Source organism: Pisolithus orientalis, assembly GCF_024613125.1.
Source record: "Pisolithus orientalis strain OTSU chromosome Unknown F5J12scaffold_1, whole genome shotgun sequence".
NCBI lineage: Eukaryota > Fungi > Basidiomycota > Agaricomycetes > Boletales > Pisolithaceae > Pisolithus > Pisolithus orientalis.
The window spans coordinates 684,880-704,528 of NW_026260782.1; the positions used below are offsets into that span (position 1 = coordinate 684,880).

General features: G+C 51.0%; 9 protein-coding genes across 9 annotated transcripts; 5 read left to right on the forward strand and 4 right to left on the reverse strand.

Annotated features, from left to right (window-relative positions):
• Positions 1-235: 235 nt before the first annotated feature.
• On the forward strand, positions 236-2,299 carry F5J12DRAFT_901919 (Usp36 protein; the record flags this gene model as incomplete). The annotated part of the gene is given in 14 exon segments (XM_051748232.1): positions 236-388; positions 577-739; positions 790-903; positions 969-1,071; positions 1,114-1,351; positions 1,402-1,582; positions 1,602-1,636; positions 1,658-1,683; positions 1,720-1,755; positions 1,780-1,808; positions 1,830-1,954; positions 1,982-2,049; positions 2,077-2,193; positions 2,218-2,299. The coding sequence occupies 14 exon segments, from the start codon at positions 236-238 to the stop codon at positions 2,297-2,299; spliced, it is 1,470 nt and encodes a 489-aa protein (XP_051605485.1).
• Positions 2,300-2,494: 195 nt separating this feature from the next.
• On the reverse strand, positions 2,495-4,004 carry F5J12DRAFT_9281 (phosphatase 2C-like domain-containing protein). Its single transcript, XM_051749428.1, has 5 exons — positions 3,860-4,004; positions 3,633-3,806; positions 3,446-3,586; positions 2,742-3,393; positions 2,495-2,689 (listed from the first exon to the last, which is right to left on the reverse strand). Exons 2-4 carry the CDS (start codon positions 3,794-3,796, stop codon positions 2,742-2,744), a joined length of 957 nt encoding a protein of 318 aa, XP_051605486.1. The 5' UTR covers positions 3,797-3,806; positions 3,860-4,004; the 3' UTR covers positions 2,495-2,689.
• On the reverse strand, positions 3,789-4,636 carry F5J12DRAFT_790667 (uncharacterized protein). Its single transcript, XM_051743836.1, has 2 exons — positions 4,291-4,636; positions 3,789-4,268 (listed from the first exon to the last, which is right to left on the reverse strand). Exons 1-2 carry the CDS (start codon positions 4,540-4,542, stop codon positions 3,828-3,830), a joined length of 693 nt encoding a protein of 230 aa, XP_051605487.1. The 5' UTR covers positions 4,543-4,636; the 3' UTR covers positions 3,789-3,827.
• An 84-nt stretch (positions 4,637-4,720) lies between these two features.
• Positions 4,721-6,150, forward strand: F5J12DRAFT_790669 (uncharacterized protein). The gene has a single exon (XM_051743837.1). It carries the CDS (start codon positions 5,171-5,173, stop codon positions 6,038-6,040), a length of 870 nt encoding a protein of 289 aa, XP_051605488.1. The 5' UTR covers positions 4,721-5,170; the 3' UTR covers positions 6,041-6,150.
• Positions 6,151-6,290: 140 nt separating this feature from the next.
• Positions 6,291-8,224, forward strand: F5J12DRAFT_901922 (uncharacterized protein; the record flags this gene model as incomplete). Its single annotated transcript, XM_051748233.1, has 9 exons — positions 6,291-6,648; positions 6,711-6,808; positions 6,863-7,316; positions 7,346-7,370; positions 7,402-7,586; positions 7,638-7,749; positions 7,777-7,955; positions 8,018-8,112; positions 8,174-8,224. The coding sequence occupies 9 exons, from the start codon at positions 6,291-6,293 to the stop codon at positions 8,222-8,224; spliced, it is 1,557 nt and encodes a 518-aa protein (XP_051605489.1).
• Positions 8,225-9,326: 1,102 nt separating this feature from the next.
• F5J12DRAFT_901923 (retinal short-chain dehydrogenase/reductase) lies at positions 9,327-10,947 on the reverse strand (the record flags this gene model as incomplete). The annotated part of the gene is made up of 10 exons (XM_051748234.1): positions 9,327-9,434; positions 9,521-9,846; positions 9,899-9,944; positions 9,996-10,080; positions 10,138-10,223; positions 10,277-10,353; positions 10,404-10,499; positions 10,571-10,675; positions 10,732-10,842; positions 10,899-10,947. 10 exons carry the CDS (start codon positions 10,945-10,947, stop codon positions 9,327-9,329), a joined length of 1,089 nt encoding a protein of 362 aa, XP_051605490.1.
• A 557-nt stretch (positions 10,948-11,504) lies between these two features.
• On the forward strand, positions 11,505-14,519 carry F5J12DRAFT_9418 (glycoside hydrolase family 16 protein). The gene is made up of 15 exons (XM_051749696.1): positions 11,505-11,827; positions 11,877-11,933; positions 11,983-12,167; positions 12,226-12,316; positions 12,367-12,552; positions 12,601-12,709; positions 12,770-12,856; positions 12,907-12,977; positions 13,032-13,268; positions 13,319-13,366; positions 13,421-13,603; positions 13,659-13,682; positions 13,732-13,842; positions 13,895-14,064; positions 14,120-14,519. The coding sequence occupies exons 1-15, from the start codon at positions 11,699-11,701 to the stop codon at positions 14,211-14,213; spliced, it is 1,782 nt and encodes a 593-aa protein (XP_051605491.1). The 5' UTR covers positions 11,505-11,698; the 3' UTR covers positions 14,214-14,519.
• Positions 14,359-15,990, reverse strand: F5J12DRAFT_759724 (uncharacterized protein). The gene is made up of 5 exons (XM_051742109.1): positions 15,754-15,990; positions 15,572-15,700; positions 15,288-15,524; positions 15,054-15,242; positions 14,359-14,988 (listed from the first exon to the last, which is right to left on the reverse strand). The coding sequence occupies exons 1-5, from the start codon at positions 15,976-15,978 to the stop codon at positions 14,467-14,469; spliced, it is 1,302 nt and encodes a 433-aa protein (XP_051605492.1). The 5' UTR covers positions 15,979-15,990; the 3' UTR covers positions 14,359-14,466.
• Positions 15,991-16,246: 256 nt separating this feature from the next.
• F5J12DRAFT_790681 (Zn-dependent exopeptidase) lies at positions 16,247-19,547 on the forward strand. The gene is made up of 11 exons (XM_051743838.1): positions 16,247-16,554; positions 16,618-17,164; positions 17,215-17,581; positions 17,633-17,725; positions 17,777-17,913; positions 17,967-18,048; positions 18,100-18,380; positions 18,430-18,549; positions 18,601-18,710; positions 18,765-19,240; positions 19,301-19,547. The coding sequence occupies exons 1-11, from the start codon at positions 16,283-16,285 to the stop codon at positions 19,429-19,431; spliced, it is 2,616 nt and encodes an 871-aa protein (XP_051605493.1). The 5' UTR covers positions 16,247-16,282; the 3' UTR covers positions 19,432-19,547.
• The last annotated feature ends 102 nt before the right edge of the window (positions 19,548-19,649 follow it).

Here is a 19,649-nt window from a genome sequence, read left to right on the forward strand (position 1 = left end):
ATATGTGGTGCGTTACTAATCTTGTATCGAACCTGTGTAGTGAATTTCAAGCTGAAGAGTGCTTAGTAAATCTTTTGAGGGTTCACATATTATAATCCCAGCCATCTCTCGAGTCTCCAAGCGCTTATCGACACTGCAGCCGGTATTCGCCCGTCTTCGCTGCCTCCTTTGCGGCGCTGGTCCGACTGGAAAAAGTTTTCCAGTCCAAAGTAGCGTGTATTTGAAAAGAGGTAGCATGCTCGCCTCGCCCTTGTGTCCCACTCCGTTCTCCCAGCTCGCGTCAGACGACCACTCTCAGCTTCGTCCCGCCAAAGATATCGAAGCGTTCAATAGCTTGCTACCACCTCCGATAGAGTTTATCGAGGGGTCGTCTACAGGCGCTCTCGCTGTTGCTGAAGACAAATATGAACCCGATCAACAGCACGCCTAAAGCAACCAAGGTGAGTATGGTCAGGACTTTGTCACCTATCTAATCTGACGGAATGCAGCATCAAGAATTACCGAAGGCTCCCTCTGTATCGTATGCTACCCCTCAGAAGGTGTCACAGTCAGCCTCAGTCGACTCCGAAACGGCAGTTGCACACTGGTACAATAGACCTTTCGTGGCCTGCAGGTTGCACCTCGGGCAGTGGCCTCCACAACATAGGCAACACGTGCTTCCTCAATAGTGCTCTGCAATGCCTATTGCATACCCCGCCTCTTCTGCGCGTTCTGCACGCGCATTCTCATTCTGATCCTTGTAAGGTTTCTCGTATACGTCTCGTGCATCTCACAGTAAATATTCTACAGGCCGAGTGAAGAACAATGGATTTTGTATGAGCTGCAGTTTAAGGCAGGTGATGATGGATTCGCACCAAAAGTCACGCCCGTTCACCCCCTTCCCCATCACGTCTAAGCTGCAATGTGAGTATTTTATGCCTTGCTCCATCACAGGTCCTGTGGACCATTGTTACCTATGGCATCGACAGTGATCGCGAAGCACATGCGTAAAGGTAGACAGGAGGATGCGCACGAATTTCTTCGGTATGCCATAGACGCTCTGCAGAAGTCGTGTCTGGCTGGGTATCCCCAGTAATGTATTGAATTCCTGATTCATGATTACGCCTTAACCAGGGACATCAGGAAACTTGATCCCAAACTAGCGGAGACGACGTGGGTGCACAAGATTTTTGGCGGTCGCTTGCGTTCTCGAGTAACATGTCGGGAGTGTAATCACCACAGTGATACTTTTGACAGCATGTTGGACGTCAGCTTGGACATCTACGGGTCAAGTACGCTGAAGGAGGCATTCAAGAAGTTTGTTGCCGTGGACTGTTTGAGGGGTGCTGACAAGTATATGTGCGAGAAGTGGGTTTCCCGATTGTGTGTCACTTTTCCCCCTGACTTGTTGGATAGGTGTAGAAGCCAGTAGTTGCGGAGAAGCGGTTTACGATCCATGAAGCCCCTGCGGTGTTGACAGTGCACCTTAAGAGGTTTTCTCCGCTGGGTCGCAAGATCGGCCACTTTGTGCACTACGACGAACGTCTATCCCTTCAGCCCGCCATGAGCGAGGGACAGTATGGTCCGCGATACTCGCTTTACGGTATTATCTTCACATGCAGGCGGTGGGCCGAACTCGGGGCACTATTTTGCCCACGTGAAGGGAGCAAATGGGCAGTGGTTCCAAATGAACGACGACATGGTGTTACGAGAATTTCGGCCACCGGTGGGCTTGAAGAGCGCATATATCCTGTTCTATATCAGGGACAAGGGTCAGTCACTCGATGCTGCCGTTAACAGTACCAGGCCAACAGCGAGTGCAACGTCGAGTGCCAGACCGAGCGTCGCAGCGAGCATGAAGAAACGCAAAGTCACAGAAGCCGAAGAAGATGTGGGTGTCAAGGTTGACCAGCCGTTCATTGGGCCTCTTCTTCCCTCACCTACTCTGAACACACATTCTCCGATACCCTCACAAGTGTCACAAGCAGGATCCGACCCTCAGGCTGCGGCCCTAAGAAGAAAGATCACAGCTGCTACCAAAACCAGCAATGCGCTATCGAGTCTCGTCATGTACGGAGATGATGACAGCACGGACAGCCCCCCAGACCCAAAACCAGCCGATTCCGACATGTCCACCGACAGTCCAACAGCGACGCAACCTCCTACGTCCGCATTACCCTCCGAAGACCCGTCTGAAGCGTCCACCCCTTCAACGTTGGCTGATACCCCTCCCTCAAGTGCTGTCAATCCTAGTAGTTTCTATGCCACACCTTCCTCGTCCTCAATTTCGGCATCCCACACCTACACGTGGGTCACCTAACCTGCCACCCAACGACAAGAAGCGCAAGTCGCCAGATGGCGACGGCGAGCGGCGAAGTCCGCCGGGTTCGTTCAAAAGGCATACGTTATCATCCCCCCTGCCGCCCGTGTCGTCGAAACACGGGAATAAGCATTACCAGAGCCCTCGTCACAGCTACAGTCATGAGAAGTCATCGTTCTGCGGAAGTGCTTCTAACCCATATAATCGTGTCGCAGGGAGCAACACGCTCTTCTCCAAGCAGCAAAAAGTATACAGGAAAGAAGAAGTACCTATTATAGATAATAATATTGCTGGAGTAGTTGCATGTGCGCCGACCAGTTGTGCTTTAGCGGAACGCAGTCTTATCGGGTGTCACACTAGTGCAAGTGCACGAGAAATATTACGATGCACCTGGATTATGTATTGACATGTTGCTTGTCTTTGGTAACACCATGCGCCATACCTATAGCTTTGATTTGGCATTAGATACGTCGTTTGCGCTACCTGACGGTTTGCTATAGATCTCAACCTGCTGGTCCGGCCTGGTGCTAACTGTAGCTACTTCCTCTGCGCCATCTTCGTCGTCTTTCCACACAACTACAGTCACAGTTGTGTCGTCCCGATAGCGTCGTGCATGTGGATATGGTATGCTCATTAACCTCCTGATTGCATGTTGGTCGCCTCCACCGAAAGCGTTCCGAATCAGGTGAACGCCGAGGTTGTCATCTCCGAAGGACCAAGAGTCGCTGTGTGGATGGTCATCGTCCTTGAGGGACCGCTTTTCCTTACCCTCAACAGTTGACAACAACCCCGAGGACGTAGGAGCAAGTGTGTGGAGCTCGGACTTTGAAACAGTTCCAGTCAAACCTTGAAGGGCGCCTCCAACAAGGGCAACGACCTCTTCTGAGGTTAGCTTATCCCATAACCCATCCGTTGCAAGGACGATGAAACGAGGAGTCGAGGATTTTGGCGGCGCGAAGCCATTGGTCAACTCGGTGAAGGGGAGTGCACGGTGGGTGACGACTGGAGTCGCAGTCACGTAAGGCGGCGTTTTGAATGTCGAAGGGGGTGGACGGAGGGGTTTGTTGTTTCCAACGAGGAACGCCGTGTTGAGACTTGAACAGAACGATCAAAATGATTGACAACTGAAAAATGGTGACATCTCACACGTCCTGAACGTCGCGAGGCCACTTGTACCGAGCATCCCCAAAGGCTCGAGTAGGTTCGAGGCCGCCGAGAACACGGCCCCTGACAATAACATCTTCTGCCTCCTCTGGCGGGTGCTCAGATTGAATTCTGCATATGATCCTGTAAGAGTTTCACGAAATTATGATTGTTGCGTAGTCTACGGTACCTCTCGTGTTCCATGGGGTTGCGTCCTGTTTGGTCTTCGCTGAGAACCTCGACTCTCCATGAGCCGTCGCCGTTCTCATCTTCTTCCCAGATGCCGGCGACTGCACGGCTGTCCCCAGAACAAGCAACATACAAGTCTTGTTTGGCAGTGTCAAAGACAGCCATTAACGCACAACTTCCTAGACGAATATAAGCATCAGGGGTACGCATATGCGGCGGAACGTTCACCAGAAACGGCTGGAAGCATTACGGGCAATGCAAGTGGATGTTGACTCAAATCCGGTATTTGCCTTGATTTTAGAGCTTCCTTGTCGAAATTAGCACCCAAAAGCTTGAGTGGCGCAGACATTAACTCTTCGTCGAGCTTGGTGAATGCCTTCTGTATAGCCAGCGATATTTTATCGGGACTCTGCACGGTCGCTCTCCAGGACAATTTATAGCCTTTTGTGTCATTTATGAGATTGGAAAGCTCCAAAACGACGGCGTTGATGAGGGTCTTTGATAGTAACCGGGAGGTGTGCGGTCCCGCATGCCCATCCATGACAGTAAAGAACAGCCACTCGCCAGGGGCCAGTGGGTCATCTGGATCCCGTGCAACGATAGCGTGGGCATGTGCATCCTCGATGGGAATCATTCGCTGCAACTGAGGCCGTGCAAACGGACCATTTTGTCCTGCCTCTCCGCAGGGATTCCTGTTTGGCATGTTCGTAGAGACGCTCGTCAACGGCGGACTGGGAGAGCATGGGGAATGTACGGGTGGAAACGATGGGTTTCCCGTCTTCCCCACGCAAGCGGACAGGAATTTCGATGGAGTTGGCTCGTTGTTTGCTGTAGTAGCGGTAGTACAAGTAAGTTGGAGTGCCGATGAACAAGGCGGTTGCAGCGACAGGTTTCCAGAACCTGCGTAACATGGCAGCGTTCAAGTACTGCCTTTGGCCGTTAACCGCAGGGCTGAGTGTGCGCTGAGATGCCAGTAGGATGGGCCCCGCCGTGTCGAGGGTCGTGTGGGTCGAGCCATGAGGCACGTGACAACACACGTCACGTCCCGATTTGGAATCAGCCATCACACAAAGTCTCTCACGACCAGCACCGCAGCGCCGACTCCTCTTGCACGGTGACCACTTCCTTCGACCACCACTACGACCTCAGCCACGACCTGAATGGCCAGCATTGGCATCTGAAACTACTCCTCCATTCTTGTGCTACGAATTTTGCTGCTGATTACGACCGTAAACGTTCTTGTCGACATGAGCTCTGCAACGTTGATCGCGATGAGAGGGGACGCTGTTGATCGGGAGTTTAGAATGCAGCAGACAGTACACAAAGGCAAAGGCATGCGATCGGATGAGTGTGATGACAACGATATCTCTCAACCACTCAACATGGTGTCTCATGTGAGTGACGATATGCGTCTGATTCAAAGCGTTGCGGAGCCTCAAGGGTACTCCCTCCTGTGCCACTGTTTTTCGAAGATACGTGCAGATGATGATGATGATGAAGTACTGGTGGCCATGGAGGAGAATTCTCAGGCACCTTCGAATGCCAAGGCAAACACGGGTGTCGCAGCAACCTTCGCCCGAATATCTGGCGTCGCTTGGCATCAAAGTGCGGGACTTTGCCTATGAGAGTAAGCTCCCACCGATCATCCCCGTGCCGCGAATACCGCGTCAAGTACAGCCTGAGCCATTGCCGAAGAAACAATATCTGACCCAGTGGGATCAGGGGGGCAGCCAAGATCAGGGGATATCGTCTCAGTTTGCCAAGCCGCACTCGCAAAGGCTTGAACGCAAGGCTACCGAGCCTCTCGACAAAGAATCGCTGCAGTATGCGCAGGTCTTTGAGCAGACATCGTTCAGAAGGACGCGCTCGCCGACCTGCCCAATTACGCAGGTATATGCTCTACCGAGTCTACCCGTCACACCTCCTGGAATGAGTTCCCCTACTTCTCCTCTTACTCCTCTTTCTCAAGAAGCCTCACAAGGATTGAAGTTAGTACGAACACCGACTCCGATGAAGTTCGTTACAAATGACGTTGAGATCGTAACGGCTTCACAAGCAGAAGACTCCCAGCCAGATGCCGCTCCCTGTCCGCAGTCTATACCACCATCAGTGTCGTCTGTTTCTTTGACACGGACACAGCCCGTTTTACCACATCCCTCCCTTTGTATACCAGAGGATCTGGCCGTGGAAGGCCAGCCAACCACTACGCCGAGCCGGCGCCGAATGAGACCTGTAGTGATTACCGGCAGCGAGGCACCGTCTGCTAACCGATATCAGTTACGTCGTCGTCCTTCGGCGCGTTCACGGCGCCCTCAGCCCTACCCTGTGACGTCGACTGCCACGACGAAGAAGAATTCGATGGGTGGGCAACACCCACGCCGTACACGGCACCCTGGGCCGGTGCGATGACGCTTTATTTTTCAAGGATTGGTATTTATTATTTTTAATTGTGGAGATTGTGGAGAGATGGTGTATCCCTAGCTACCACATGTGTGTTGTTGGACACCTGATTCAATGCATGTTTGTATGACATAAGCAGGGGCGAGTCTTGATAAGGGTGATCCGGGAAATGAAACCGATCTCGGATTTGAATTCGGAAAATGAGATCTGGTACAAAAACATAAATATATTTCGTTGTCTGTTCTCAGCGACCAACTTCATGGCACAAACCCCCGCACCGTCCAATGTCACGATATCCCTCCTCCCGGTCTCCCTCTCTCTCGTGCACATCCCCCGCTCTCGTCTACCACAACTGACTCACCCTATTCTCAGGCAGATATTGCAACCCAATACAACCTTCTTCAATGTCACCTGCAACGAAATAGAGCTTACCCTCTTCGCGGAGCACCACAACCTTGCAGACCTGGACCTCATAGCCAGACAGGACCGCCAATTACACCGGTCTCGCTCAGGCTCAGGCTCCAGTAGAAAACGTGCTCTGTCTGATGGCGACAGAGTCGAGATAACATGCGAAAACTGGAATGTACTCCAGATTGACTCACACTCAGACCAACTCGGTAACCACCTGCTGCTTGCTGGACCAGTCCCCTCTCTGACATCCTCCTCATCTCCCCCTCAGACAACTCAGGAGCCCGTGTCCACGAGTTGTCTGCGCCTCTGGCAGCCGCAGGCATCTCCATTCTTTACCAGTCTTCTTACAGAAGCGATTTCATTTTTGTTCGTTGTCCCAATCATCTTGGCTTCGCCTGTATGCTCATGTTGACATCACAGGTAAAAGAATCCAGACTCCACCAAGTTCTTTCTCTACTTAGGGCTGCTGGATTCGACCTGTATTCTTCCGATGCAGAGCCCTTTCCACCCATTGCGTCCCCCCTTGCCTCCCCTCCGACACCATATGAAATGCTCTCCCACGAGTTGGGCCACGAGGTCAGCCTCGAGTCAGGGGCCGTCTTAACAAGATCCGTGGATACGTTTGTAGACGCACTTTCAGCATCCCAGAAGCTAAACAGTGCTGTGGAACAACAGAAACAGACCACGTCCCCTCAAGCGGCGCGCTCAAAATCACGTTCCCCTTCACCCACCGACGTGTCCATTCTGTCCACAGACCTTGCGTGTGTTGGTCTGTCTGACGAAAACATGGACAATTGGGCACTCAAAATAGTAAAACTGGTCGCTTTTTCAGATTTGATACCCCTGAGCTCGAGCTCTCACCTACGGCATCGAGGTTTCTCTGCATACAACGGAGTAGTAAAGATGCCTTCAAGGAAAAGGCCCGAAAGTGCTCAAATCTACACTTTCTCGTCGCGCAGTCGCGCAGGTTCACACTCAACAGAAACAACTGCAACTTCTTCCAGTGACGAAGCTGACGATGGTTACGTCTCGCATTCACCCATCGGAAACGAACCCTTCTTGTCTTCGCCAGCCTCTCATTCATATCCCGATCTTTCCCAGACTATCCAGTCCTCGTCGCATGCCTTGAAACGGACTTCAAAATGTGTCACGTCACCTCTATCTTTCTCTCCTGTCGATCCGGCACCGACGCGAGGTCTAGCACCCTTGTCCTCGAAACCGTCCTCACCTTTCGCGAAACAGTGCTTTAACACGATCCGGCAGCCGGTGACTGTTCCCTTCTTCAGCTTCACGCGAACCTCTGAAGGGTCCTCCCTCACTACCTGATGTTTCAGGTTCTTGCCGCACTATTTCCCTCCAAGCGAAAGGCATATGTTAAGTTGTGCTGGGGAACTCGAGGCTCTGGCTGACAGCCCTTCACTTCCTTCAGGCGGTGATTGGGAGGAGAGTGACGAGAGGATTGAAGGCGGTACACTGAAGTGCCTGCAGATCGATCTGCGCCGGTTTGGTTTGGGTCAGTGTGATCGCGCTGCCAGGTACATTGTCAGCTGATCCTGATGCCTTGTCTTTGTATAGACAAGCACGGTTTGGTCAACCGGTACTCGCGGGTCTTAGAGCAAAACGGAATCAATCACATGTATAGCTCTACGTACAAAACTGCCAATCTGCTGGTGAGAGTCCTGCTTACACTTTGCGCCAGTCGATTGGTTTGATGTGAATCCACGCCCACAGGTTGCAAAAGTACATGCTAGCCGGGCGCATGACCTGCTACAGTCATGTTGAAGGGTCCAGGCTTCCAACCACTTCTTAATGTTCCCGATTCTGGATCTTTCACCACGCTTCCTTGTAAATTGACTTCACATCACCGACATCATTGCAGCCCTGAAGGCCACTATGTCACGATACCACACACACGGTACCTGTTGCAATGATTTGGATCATTGCCATCTAACCGTTATCTTGTAGCAATGTATTGATTACCACCATTGCTCCCCTCGACGTATCGCTCACTCTTTCAAGCCATATCTTACTTCGTCGTCCGGTTAACGTCCAATCAGCATCTGTCACGCATGTCCAAGTTATTTAAATTCTATACTGTACAAGCAAGTCATTCCACCGGCACGTTTTTGTCGACGATTCCAGTTTCTTGGCATTTGACATGGCGCAACATAGTAGTGCGGTCCCACGTCATTTATCGTTCTCTTCGCTTTAGCTACATATGTACTGCATGCCTATTTGTCAGCTCTTCAGTTGTGTTCTTAGCCAGTGTGGTTTTGGATCAATGTTTCAGCTATGTGTGCTATCAGAAGCTAGCGTTCTTGTGATTCCTTGACCTATCGGGTCGAGTACCGTACTGTTCAGGACCATATACGATAGCATGCAACGTTAGATTTGCCACCAATAGTCAGCCATCAAATAGGGGCGTGCCTGTCAGAAGGTGCGACTAATAGTACTGCCTTGACGGGGATAAGTCCGATTTGGAACGCCTTTCACCCCGTACCGTCGAGTCCGAGAATCTCCGAAGTGAGTTCTCAGTGGAGCCTATAGAATTTGGACATAAGGATGCAAGGTGGGAGTTCTTAGGGGACATGAAAGGATGTAAACGACAAGTCTTATCTCCCTGTGTGGGCCTTCGTGAAGAACCACGAGAATCGAGTCACGAGTTGGATTACTGTTGAGGTTGTGCGACTGGAAGACCCGAGACCTCGGACAGGTACAGAAGCCCGGCTCAGGCGGTTTCCATTTCCCGTGCTGCGGTATCAACCCCCTATAATCCCAATTATGACAATCGAATAGGCCTGAGCAGTATTGGTAAATAAGGTTCCGGTTCCGAATGAAAGCCGATCAGTAGCGTCAAGTCCTAGCACCACATGCCAAGCTTTCCTTAGTTCCACTTCTTCTGCGCTGCGGCCTGCGCGACAGACTCCACTTCATCCTGCCTGATAGCCGTAACTTTACGGAAACCTTGCATCATGAAGTCGGCATAAGTCAACTAGTGCCAAAAGTCAGTATCTGTCGACCGTCCCACTCAAAGAGCGGCCGCGATGAAATACAGGACATGAAGGGAGACAGACAAACCTTCTGAGCCAAATCCCTTACAAAGCTCGGGAACGTTTTCATCAAAACTGCCGAGTTCGTGTAGAAAGGTAAGTAAATCGTCCTGCTTTCCTGCGCATCGAGGGCCTGGATGATCGCCTTGACAACCGTTAGCGGGGACAGCGAAGGGACGAAAAACCGGTAGAAGAAATTCTGAGGAACGGACATGGTCGAGAAGAGTGGGGTATGGATGTGGCCAGGGCAGAGAATCGTCGTGCGGATTTGGGGAACGCCGTAGCGGTTATCGAGTTCATACCGCAAGGACTCGTGCATGTTAGTTATTGCCGCTTTGGAAGCGCTATAGTCGGCTAGATGAATGTCGAAAAGAAGCTCACACATGATTTTAGATATGGTACTCACTCATCTGAGCGCTCCCGACGAGACCCATCACGGAGGCAACGGTGACCTGTAGGGGGTACGTATGATTTCACACGACAACAAACTAATAGGAACGTACAATGTGGCCGCTCTTTCGCTCAATCATCTTTGGCAGGAACGCTTTAAGGGTCCAGAAATGTGCCATAGTATTCACACCAAAGGTCCTGTGGCATCAAGGTGGTTGCGCAACCTGCGTTTTGCATAGCGAGGAGAAACCGTACTGCATGATATCTTGAGGTCTGAGGTCAAGGATGAGCTTTCCCTGCACAACACCCGCATTATTGATAAGTATGGTGGGATGCCCGACCTGGGGGGACATCTGAGCAACCTCAGACGCATTCTTGTTTTAGGAAGACGCACTTCTTCGATGACTTTCTTTGAAACGGCTTCCACTTCATCCCATTTAGAGACGTCGCACTTGTAGAAGGTGATGCTACCTAATTTTATTTTCAGGTATATGAGTTATAGAAGCCGAAACAGAGCGTACTGTTGTCTGTCACTATAGGTTTGATGTCTAACACGACCACAGTGACATGACGGAAGGCCAGAGTGTTAGCAAGCAACTCTCCGACACCAGAGGAACCTGTGAAACGGAAAGTGAAAGAGGTGACGGCTTGTGGTAATTCTCAATGGCAATGCGGGGAGAGATCGTACCACCGGTGATGAGAACGGCCTGTTCACTCCAATCCAGAGGCTTCCGCAAGAGCGGTAGCGAGCTAATCCCATTCCGGTATACTTTTGAGAGCCATTTCAACGACCCTGGGACACACCACGGTTAGCAAAATCGGGCGCTTTCTTTCAAATAAGAAGCACACAGAAAGCAAAGATAGCGGCCCAGTAGAGAAAAGAATGCCAGACGCTAGAGCTCTTGACGGAGTGCCCTTGGGCAAGGTAAAATAAGGGGACAAAGCTAGTGAAGAAAGGACCTTTGTAACAACAAGTCAGATCGAATTCCGAGCTGGGCAGACAACGAGTAGCATACTGAAGGCTGTTCGTGACAGGACGCCAACTACCATGTCAACGTCGATCATATCGTCGATCACGAGGAAATTAGAGTCGTCTGTGGGTTGCCTTTTCCTCAGTAGGTAAACCAGAACTGATACTTGTACTAGTACAGCAAGGGTCGTTGTTCGGGTCGAGCGGCATGTATCCACTCCTCCCCGATTTGGGTTGATATGAGAAGTAAAATTAATTACAGCAAAGTCAAACGGGGGCGATATGGTCGTCGGGAAGGAGCTGAGTATTGGGCCATTATCGGAGAACGGCGAGGTCAGCTCCCGCAAACACCTACCGCAGCAAGCCCCACTCAAATATCGCCCAGAGGAGTTGGCCCAGACCTACTGGTTGTGGGGAGACAACAAGGTTATCTCACCGTCCTGTGGGATGTTTATGAACTCCTCGTTGTCGTCCGCACTAAAAGTGAGCCACGAATTTCAGAGAGATTAGATGCATATCACTTGGATCCACAGTATCCGGACTGGTTGCTCCACCAGAGATCCGAGGTTGCTTCTCTCATGGAGCCCCGGTCGCCATGTCGCGCCGCCAAGACATAATGACCACCGTGGATCCCCGGTTTTAGCCGGTACACAAGAGTAAGTTCTGGTCCAAATGGGTGTGCTCCAGCGACAAGCGAGCTGGTTGGCCGAGTAGGAGTGGCGTGCATCAAAAGAGGGGGAGGGTATTCATGTTGCCAATTAGTCTGTAGTAACGGGAGGATCCATTAGGACCACGCTTGGTATCTCCTCCCAGCCACTAACCATCCTGACTCCCCCTCCTTCCTGCATGTTGCCCCCACCAGAGCTAGACGACCTGACTCCCTTCCCATCGAAAACGAGTCTTGCGACCCCCTCGCGGCGAAGCTCGGCTGGCATACAGCCACGGGATAGAGTAGTGAGCATTGCAAGTTCAACTGTGAGTGGGTTTTGTTCTCTCGCTGCCTCAAGTCTCAACTGCGACCCAGACAGAAACACCGTATTCAGCCGGTGCAGGCTCACGAATACCCTCCTTGACTGATCAGGTCCGTGTCCAGTCGTCTACCCCCGCTGCTTCCTTCTTACGTTCTGCAGTTCCATCTTGGCCCCGATCCCAGGTTATGGGGAACGGACCTATCTCCGGACTCGAAGGAGCCTGATGACGACCTCCACGACCCGGAATATGACTCTCCATCGGGATGCATCTCTCGAGGCGTGGACAGCCGCTGCATCAACCTGGGCTGTCTGTTCGTCCTCATGTTTGTTTTCATATCCCTCTTGTATGCATCTTTCTTGTCATTTCTATGATGCATATATTCGGCTAACACGTCTTTCCAGTGCTGGCTTCCCAGTATTCTCATTTTTAACACGGCATAAAATGTCCACAAATGGTGGCTTTAATCTGGGTGGTATCAATGCCAGTGGTCAGGTACACAACCATACATTCTGGTTTATCCCTCCTTACAGTTCAAGTCTAAGGTACCAGAAATTTACGGCTTCCGGTCCCTCATCGATGTTGACACCCCCAAGGACTCCTACACGAAACCCTCATGGAACGGTGGACCAGAAATGGAACTAGTCTTTTCAGATGAGTTTAACGTCCCAGGGAGAACTTTCTGGCCAGGGGACGATCCCTATTGGGAAGCAGTCGACTTGCACTACTGGGTTCGTTGTCACCCTCAGAAATATGTGGTGTACTGGAAGGCTTTTTAGGAAACAAATAATCTGGAATGGTATAGCCCAGAGGCACTCGTAACCAAAGATGGTTACCTTCAAGTAACCCTCTCTCGGAAGAACACACATAACTTAAGTTATCAAGGGGGTAGGTAGAGTTCGTTATGTGCACTTTTGTCCTCTTGAATTACTGCGTCGCGCTTGCCAGGAATGATGTCTACGTGGAATAAGTTCTGCTTCACAGGCGGGTACATAGAAGCGAATGTGTCACTACCTGGCGTCCCTAACGTTATGGGTCCGTGGTTTTTGTCGTTGACGTTCAGTGAAGATGACATGGTTTCATAGGTTTCTGGCCTGCAATATGGACCATGGGTAACCTTGGAAGAGCTGGATATGGTGCCAGTCTCGAGGGAATGGTGAGCTGCCGAGGTCGTTGAGGCTCTGGATCTAGCTGAAAATTTTGCATGTAGTGGCCGTACACTTACGATGCGTGCGATGTCGGCACTGTTGCGAACCAGACTATTAACGGCCAACCTGTCGCCGCAACGGTGAATGGCGATGCAGGAAAAGGCGGCGTTCTCTCATGGCTCCCAGGACAGAAGTTATCCCGTTGCACTTGCAAGGACGAGTTCCACCCAGGACCCGTTCACTCCGATGGTACATACGTTGGTCGTTCCGCACCCGAAATTGATATGTTTGAAGCGCAGGCGAGTGAAGGTTTTTCGGTACTGTGGTCTTGCTGAGGTGTACACTGTAGATTTCGAGTGACTTTGTGGGCCAGGTCTCGCAGTCCGCTCAGTGGGCGGTGAGCTTGTCTCAGCCGTTTTCCGGTATCGAGACATTAATACTTGACTTGCAGCCGTTTAACGCTGGATATCTTTGGAAGAATACCTCGCTGAACGAGATCATTCGCGATCCAACGATTTCCACTCATAACACGTATATTGGTTCTGTCCTTCAGCAGGCAACGTCCGTTGTTACTACCACGGATCAGAATTGTTATGAGGGAACCAGTAGGTGTTTCTCGATATATGGGTTCGAGGTAAGTTCTGCTACACTCCTCTTCGAACACTCCATTGAGACCGCTCGTGGCGCAGTACGTTCCTGGGTTTGACAACGCCGTAAGTACTGCGAGCCAACGCAAAGTCGTGATCTGATTTCGGGTCACAGTACATAACGTGGATATCGAATAACCAGGTTTCGTGGACACTCAATGTCGCGGGCATGGGTGCCGACTCTGCTGTCCAGATATCTGCGCGCCCTGTACCTCAAGAACCGATGGTATGTCTTGTTGCCTATGGCGCTAAAGGAAAAATGCAACTCTACTCGTTAGTATGTTATCTTGGACCTGGGCATGTCAACGAACTTTGGGCCGGTTGATCTCGACAATCTTCCCTTCCCTGCACACATGCGAGTGGACTACATACGGGTGTATCAGCCCAAGAACAGCAGGAATATCGGGTGTGATCCGAAAGATTTTCCAACTTCGAAGTATATCAATAGGTATGTGCCTTGCCCTTGACCATTTTGTGTCATTGACGTGCGTTTGAATTTTTAGCTACTTAGAGGCCTATACGAACCCAAACTTGACAACGTGGAGAGGCGACTTTGGTCGACCTTTCCCGAAGAATAGCTTCCTTGGACAATGCTAGACGCGTGGTAATTACCGTGCAGACCAATACGAGACGGGTGAATGGCTGATTTACTCGGCACGCTAGCCCTTGTGCACGTCGTGGAATTGGCGGTTACCGCACCTTCTAAAGCGCTTGCTGAGTTTTGCTGTAATTATATCGTTGTATTTATTTCTATTATTTCGTCATCTGCTGTGAGCAACTTGCCAAGATGGGTTCATGTAGATACAATATCTGGTTGCGGCCACCCTCCTTGACTCGCTGGAAGGCCGTCCTAATTTCCCCCTGGAAGAGTCCCAGTACCGTTTCCATTACTGGTAGGCAGGAATGATCTCCTGTTCAACACCAAGCCTTTCAGGGCCCGAATTTCGCGACGTATCTCATCCTCTTGCACTGAATCACCCGCAGCCGCTGTTCCCCGGATAACCGATGATGGCGCTGTAGAGGACAACATACCAAGGGAGTACGTTTGGGTTGTTATGTAGCCCGTGAAGTCCGATAGAACTTGAAGGGTTCGTTGGAACGGGGTAGGGAGCGTCGTCTGTGATGCTGACATAAATGGAACAGTGCTAGCGTCGGACTTATATTGCGGCTTGCGAGGTAAAGTTAATCGGAGCTTGGAGAGGCTAGCAATGATAGGAGGTACAGGTGGTGGGGTTGCAGGTGTGTATTTCCAGAGGAGGTGGGAGGGGTGTGGAGGTGGAGGTACAGTTCTAGCATCGCTTAAGCTCTCGCTTGATGGTGGCGGTGACGATGTGAATAATGGGCACGTAGTCAAGAATTTCCACAGCAGAGCCTATGTATTATAAGAGGTAATTCAGTATGGTGGTGTGCGACAGATTCGAACGTTGAAGAACAGACCTGATGCTGGGCACCCTGCTCTTGCTCCCCCGAGATCCACGGCAACTTGCTTTCCAGGTAGGAAATGAGTTCTTCCGTTGACACCGAAAGTGAATCATGGCTATTATTGCCACCTCTGCCTCCGTTTTTTGACCGGGCTAATTCAGTCAGTCCGCACCGAAGGATCGTCAATTCTGGCACCTCGCCTCTCTTTTTGTTGTTGGCCTGAACCGACGGTGATGCCGACGACCCGACCGGTGTGCTCGATCGTGACAGTTGCACGTGTGCGATCACATCGTCCAATGTCTCAAAGCTTGCGAATGGTTCTTCTTCGTGGTACTTGAAGAGACGAGGGAACTCCTTGTAGGATTGGGATTGCTCTGACTTGAGTCGCTCTGCAGAGTCTCTGAGGCGCAAGAGGAGGGAAAGCTGGTGGTTTCGTAGTGCCAAGCGCGCTTCATATGATTTGGAGAGACGTGGGAGCAGATAGCGCTGAGAGAGGGGTGAATGCGTATCGGGGAATATAAGTGGGTACGCACGTAGTAAATCAAAAAAACGATTGCAGAGCTTCCAGTTATCCATGTAAACACCCTTGCGACGCCTAAGAGTAGGCTGGGTAGCGCGGAAGGTGGGGAAGGAGGATATGTCCGCGGTGGGATTGGTGGAGGCTACGGCAAAAATTACATGAGCGTTTCCAGAAGTCCTACCAAAAACGACTCACCAGCTCGCGCAGCAGACGGTCGATCTCGCTGCTTGTAAGGCCCTTTTCTGAGAGGAAGGTAGCCTTCGCATCCAAGTCTTGAGATCGTATCTCGGGAGCGCTCAGGAACGTGCGGGCGCGGGATATGAGTTCGATGCGATCAGACGGTGCTGAAGTAGCACTGGTGGTTTGTGGTTGTAGTGGTTGTACACCGTCTTCAGCGGGTTTCTCTGCTGACTCTGACATGGCTGGCGCCGCCAAGTCAAGTGGGTGGACAAGATGAAGACGGAATGTGGCGGGCCAGAATTGGAGAGCTACGGCCCAACCAAGTGACTGTCGTCCCTCGATTGCGCCAGTCAGAATACCTACGTTTACGAGGAAGACATCGCCTACCTCTTCCAAGGGTTCCTCTATTTTTGGCGGAGAACAACGGCCGAGACTTTGCTCCTATGGGTGGGAAACTGTTGGAGATTTATGTATAAAATTAGAGAGGCTCAGAGTAGGCCGTGCGACTGCAACTGCGGTCTACTCCGGGGCGCCCTAATAATTAATGGGACTGTTGGCTAACTCGCCTCCCGTCATCGACAAGAAAGAAAAGGGGGTATTCAACCCGGCAGACCATGACCTCGAGGAGCCCACCGCTGTGGACAAACAGGTTCGTCCTGCGTGTTTCCGTAGAGTCCTCGGCATCGCCGCAGCATCACTGCTCCTGCTCTCTGGTATATTCGCCAGTCATCACTCGGTACTCCTGAACCGAGGTTGCAAAGGTGCTCACAAACACCCGCGAAGTGGTTACACTGCGCGTATCGAAAGGACGTTCCTGTAAGTCCTTGGTATTATCATTATCATTCCAGATACCTCTTGACTGTTAGGCATACTATATAGCTCCGTGCCGTCCACCGCATCGGCCCTTAACTATTCGCGTCACTATGCTACTCACCCTCATTTAGCTGGTTCAGTGGAAGATTTCCAAGACGCGAAAGATGTTTTGTCTTTCTTCCAGAGAGAGCTTGGTATATCGGCTCCTTCGACAGAGCCTATATTCGATGCTGGATCACCCAAATCGCGACAGGCTACTCTCAGTACTACGTCAACGCTCGACCACCCCTCTGCCTGGATGGATGTATATTACCCCGTCTTGAACACCGGAAATGCTGACGGCATCTCTCTTGCTATCCTTGACTCCGACAATCAACCTATATGGACTGCTGACCTCCTTGAAGACGGCGACCCTGGAGATGAGACTGCCGCGAAATACAAGAATGCCATCCCTCCATGGCACGGCTTGAGTGCAGCCGGTGAAGCCATAGGCCAGCTCGTCTATGCTAATTATGGAACGAGAGATGATTATGAGAAGCTCGTCGAAGCTGGTGTAGATCTTACTGGCAAGGTAATCCTAGCCAGGTATGGTGGCAACTTCCGCGGTCTCAAGGTAAGCTGTAGATATGCTGGAGTGTTAGGTTTGGCTTTCCTTTCCCTTAGATCCAAGGAGCCGAACAGCACGGTGTCGCTGGAGTCATTATGTATAGTGATCCTCGTGACGATGGTAGCGTGACCGTTGAGAACGGATACTTGCCTTATCCCAACGGCCCTGCACGCAATCCTACATCTATCCAGCGTGGCTCGGTGACATTCCTGTCCACTTATCCTGGTGATCCGACCACACCTGGATTCCCTGCATATCCGAACGTCACACGTACCGACCCGTCTTGTCTGCCTTCTATTCCCAGCATTCCTCTCTCTTGGGCAAATGCCAGGGTTTTATTCGAACAGGAGCTTGGTGGGATCGAGGAAGGCAGGAAGTTGAACGGGAGAGTAGGCGGCCATCTCATCAAGTTGACCAACGATGGTGAGTTTTCTAGGGGCTGCGACAGTGATTGATTGACTTTACTCTGCTTAGTTGACAATCAAGTGACTCCCATTTGGAATACCATGGCAGCGATTCCTGGTCGCATCAAAGATGAAGTAGTTATCCTTGGTTGCCACAGAGATGGTGAGTTATAACAGTCTGGGGGTCATACAGGGACTAAAAGACGTTGGTTAGCTTGGGTTACGGGTGGTGCAGATCCTATTTCGGGTACAGTATCTCTGCTGGAGGTTGTCCGCGGACTCGGTGCTTTGATCCAACAAGGTTGGCAGCCTCTTCGTACCATTTTGCTGGCTAGTTGGGATGCAGAGGAGGCAAGTTTACTGCGTTTGCACGCAGAAGGCAAATCCTGATCCCCCCCCCGAAGCACGGACTAGTGGGTAGCACTGAGTTTGGCGAGGACTTCGCTGAATGGATCCAAGCCCACGCTGTTTCATACATCAATGTCGGTAAGTTCAGTGAACAGTTTTCCTGCCCATTTTGGTGCTGAATACCTGAAGATGTATCTGTCTCTGGTTCCCGATGGAATGTTGCTGGCTCTCCCTCTCTTGCGCATCTCATCAAGAGATCTGCGCAAGACGTGCCGCACCCTACCCAAGCTAACAAGACACTCTGGGATGCACGATACGACTCCGGACCGTACACTGGAGTACAAGACGCGGAGTTTGCAGAGATGTGGACCCGAAATAACAAAGTTTATGAAAATGTGGATGACTCGACTGTCAGTGTGAGTCCTCTCGGGTCCGGGAGCGATTATACTGTCTTTCTCCAAAGACTCGGAGTAAGTTTGCGCGAACTTTATTTCAAGATTGAGTTGAGATCGCTATTAGATAGCCAGCTCTGATCAAGGTTTCGGTTACACACCCACAGACGCAGTTTACCACTACCACTCAATTTATGATTCGCAGGCGTGGCAAGAGAGATATGGAGATCCTGGTTTCCACCGCCATGTAACACACCACATTTCATTCCCACATGTTTTCGGCTAACGTCTGCGGCAGGTCGCAGTCGCGAAGAATTTGGGTTTGATCATGCTCCGTCTTGCGGACTCCGTCGTGTTGCCGTTGAATACGACACAGTACGCCGTGGAACTCGATTCCTACGTTGATCTGTAAGTATGGTCCGGATTCTTTACTTTTTTTTACTAATTAAGTCCACAATGTAGTGTGGAGGAATCCGCTCCCAACAGAGACGTTCTCCCAAAACTCGATAAGCTCCGTAAGGCAATCTCGAAGTTACAAAAATCGAGCCTTAAGCTCGATATGGAGAAAGCAGAGGCCGAGAAGGAGTTCCGCAGGGCGGTTCGAAGGATCATTCGCGGTCGCTGGGGTAGCCATACTATCAAGCGTATCTGCAATTGGATCAAATACCTATTGGGATATTCCCTCAAGAACTCCTCAGAGGTTGGCCGCCATGCCGATATGAAGCACGTATGGGATATAGTGGGAAATTTCGAGCAGCAAGGCGACGTCTGCCGACAGCGGCACAAGGGATCTATCTGCAACTTGATCAAAGCCGTTGCTAAGGTTAGGAAGGTCAACCACAAATTAAGAACGTTCGAGCAAGGATTCCTTTCCGAAGGAGGGATCAAAGACCGTGAATGGTTCAAGCACCTTGGTGTTGCCCCGGGCAGGTACCTTGGTGGGTTTTTTTTTTTAAGATTGGGGTGTTTTTATGTTCCTGGTACTGATGCTGTTGAAGGATATGGTGCAACTACCCTCCCCGCATTGTCCGAAGCGGTGGTTTATGATCGCAACGCGACACTGGCAGAGCACGAGGCTGCGCGGCTTACCAGGTTGATCAAAGTGCTTGCTAAGCAGTTGAATGTGTAGGGGTTTTCAGTTAGGTACAGAGGGAAGCTCACAGGGGGAGTTCTGCACATATGATTATTGTCAATTCGGATATTCATAAGGAAGCCTGTTTGCAAATATTCAAACTGAAATGGGTGCCTACCCTGAGCAAACTAGCGTACCCTGGACGGAAGACAAACAGTGTTGCTTTGATTGACCTGTCAAAGTCACAAAGCTTTGAATGATAAGCGTCCCTTGCG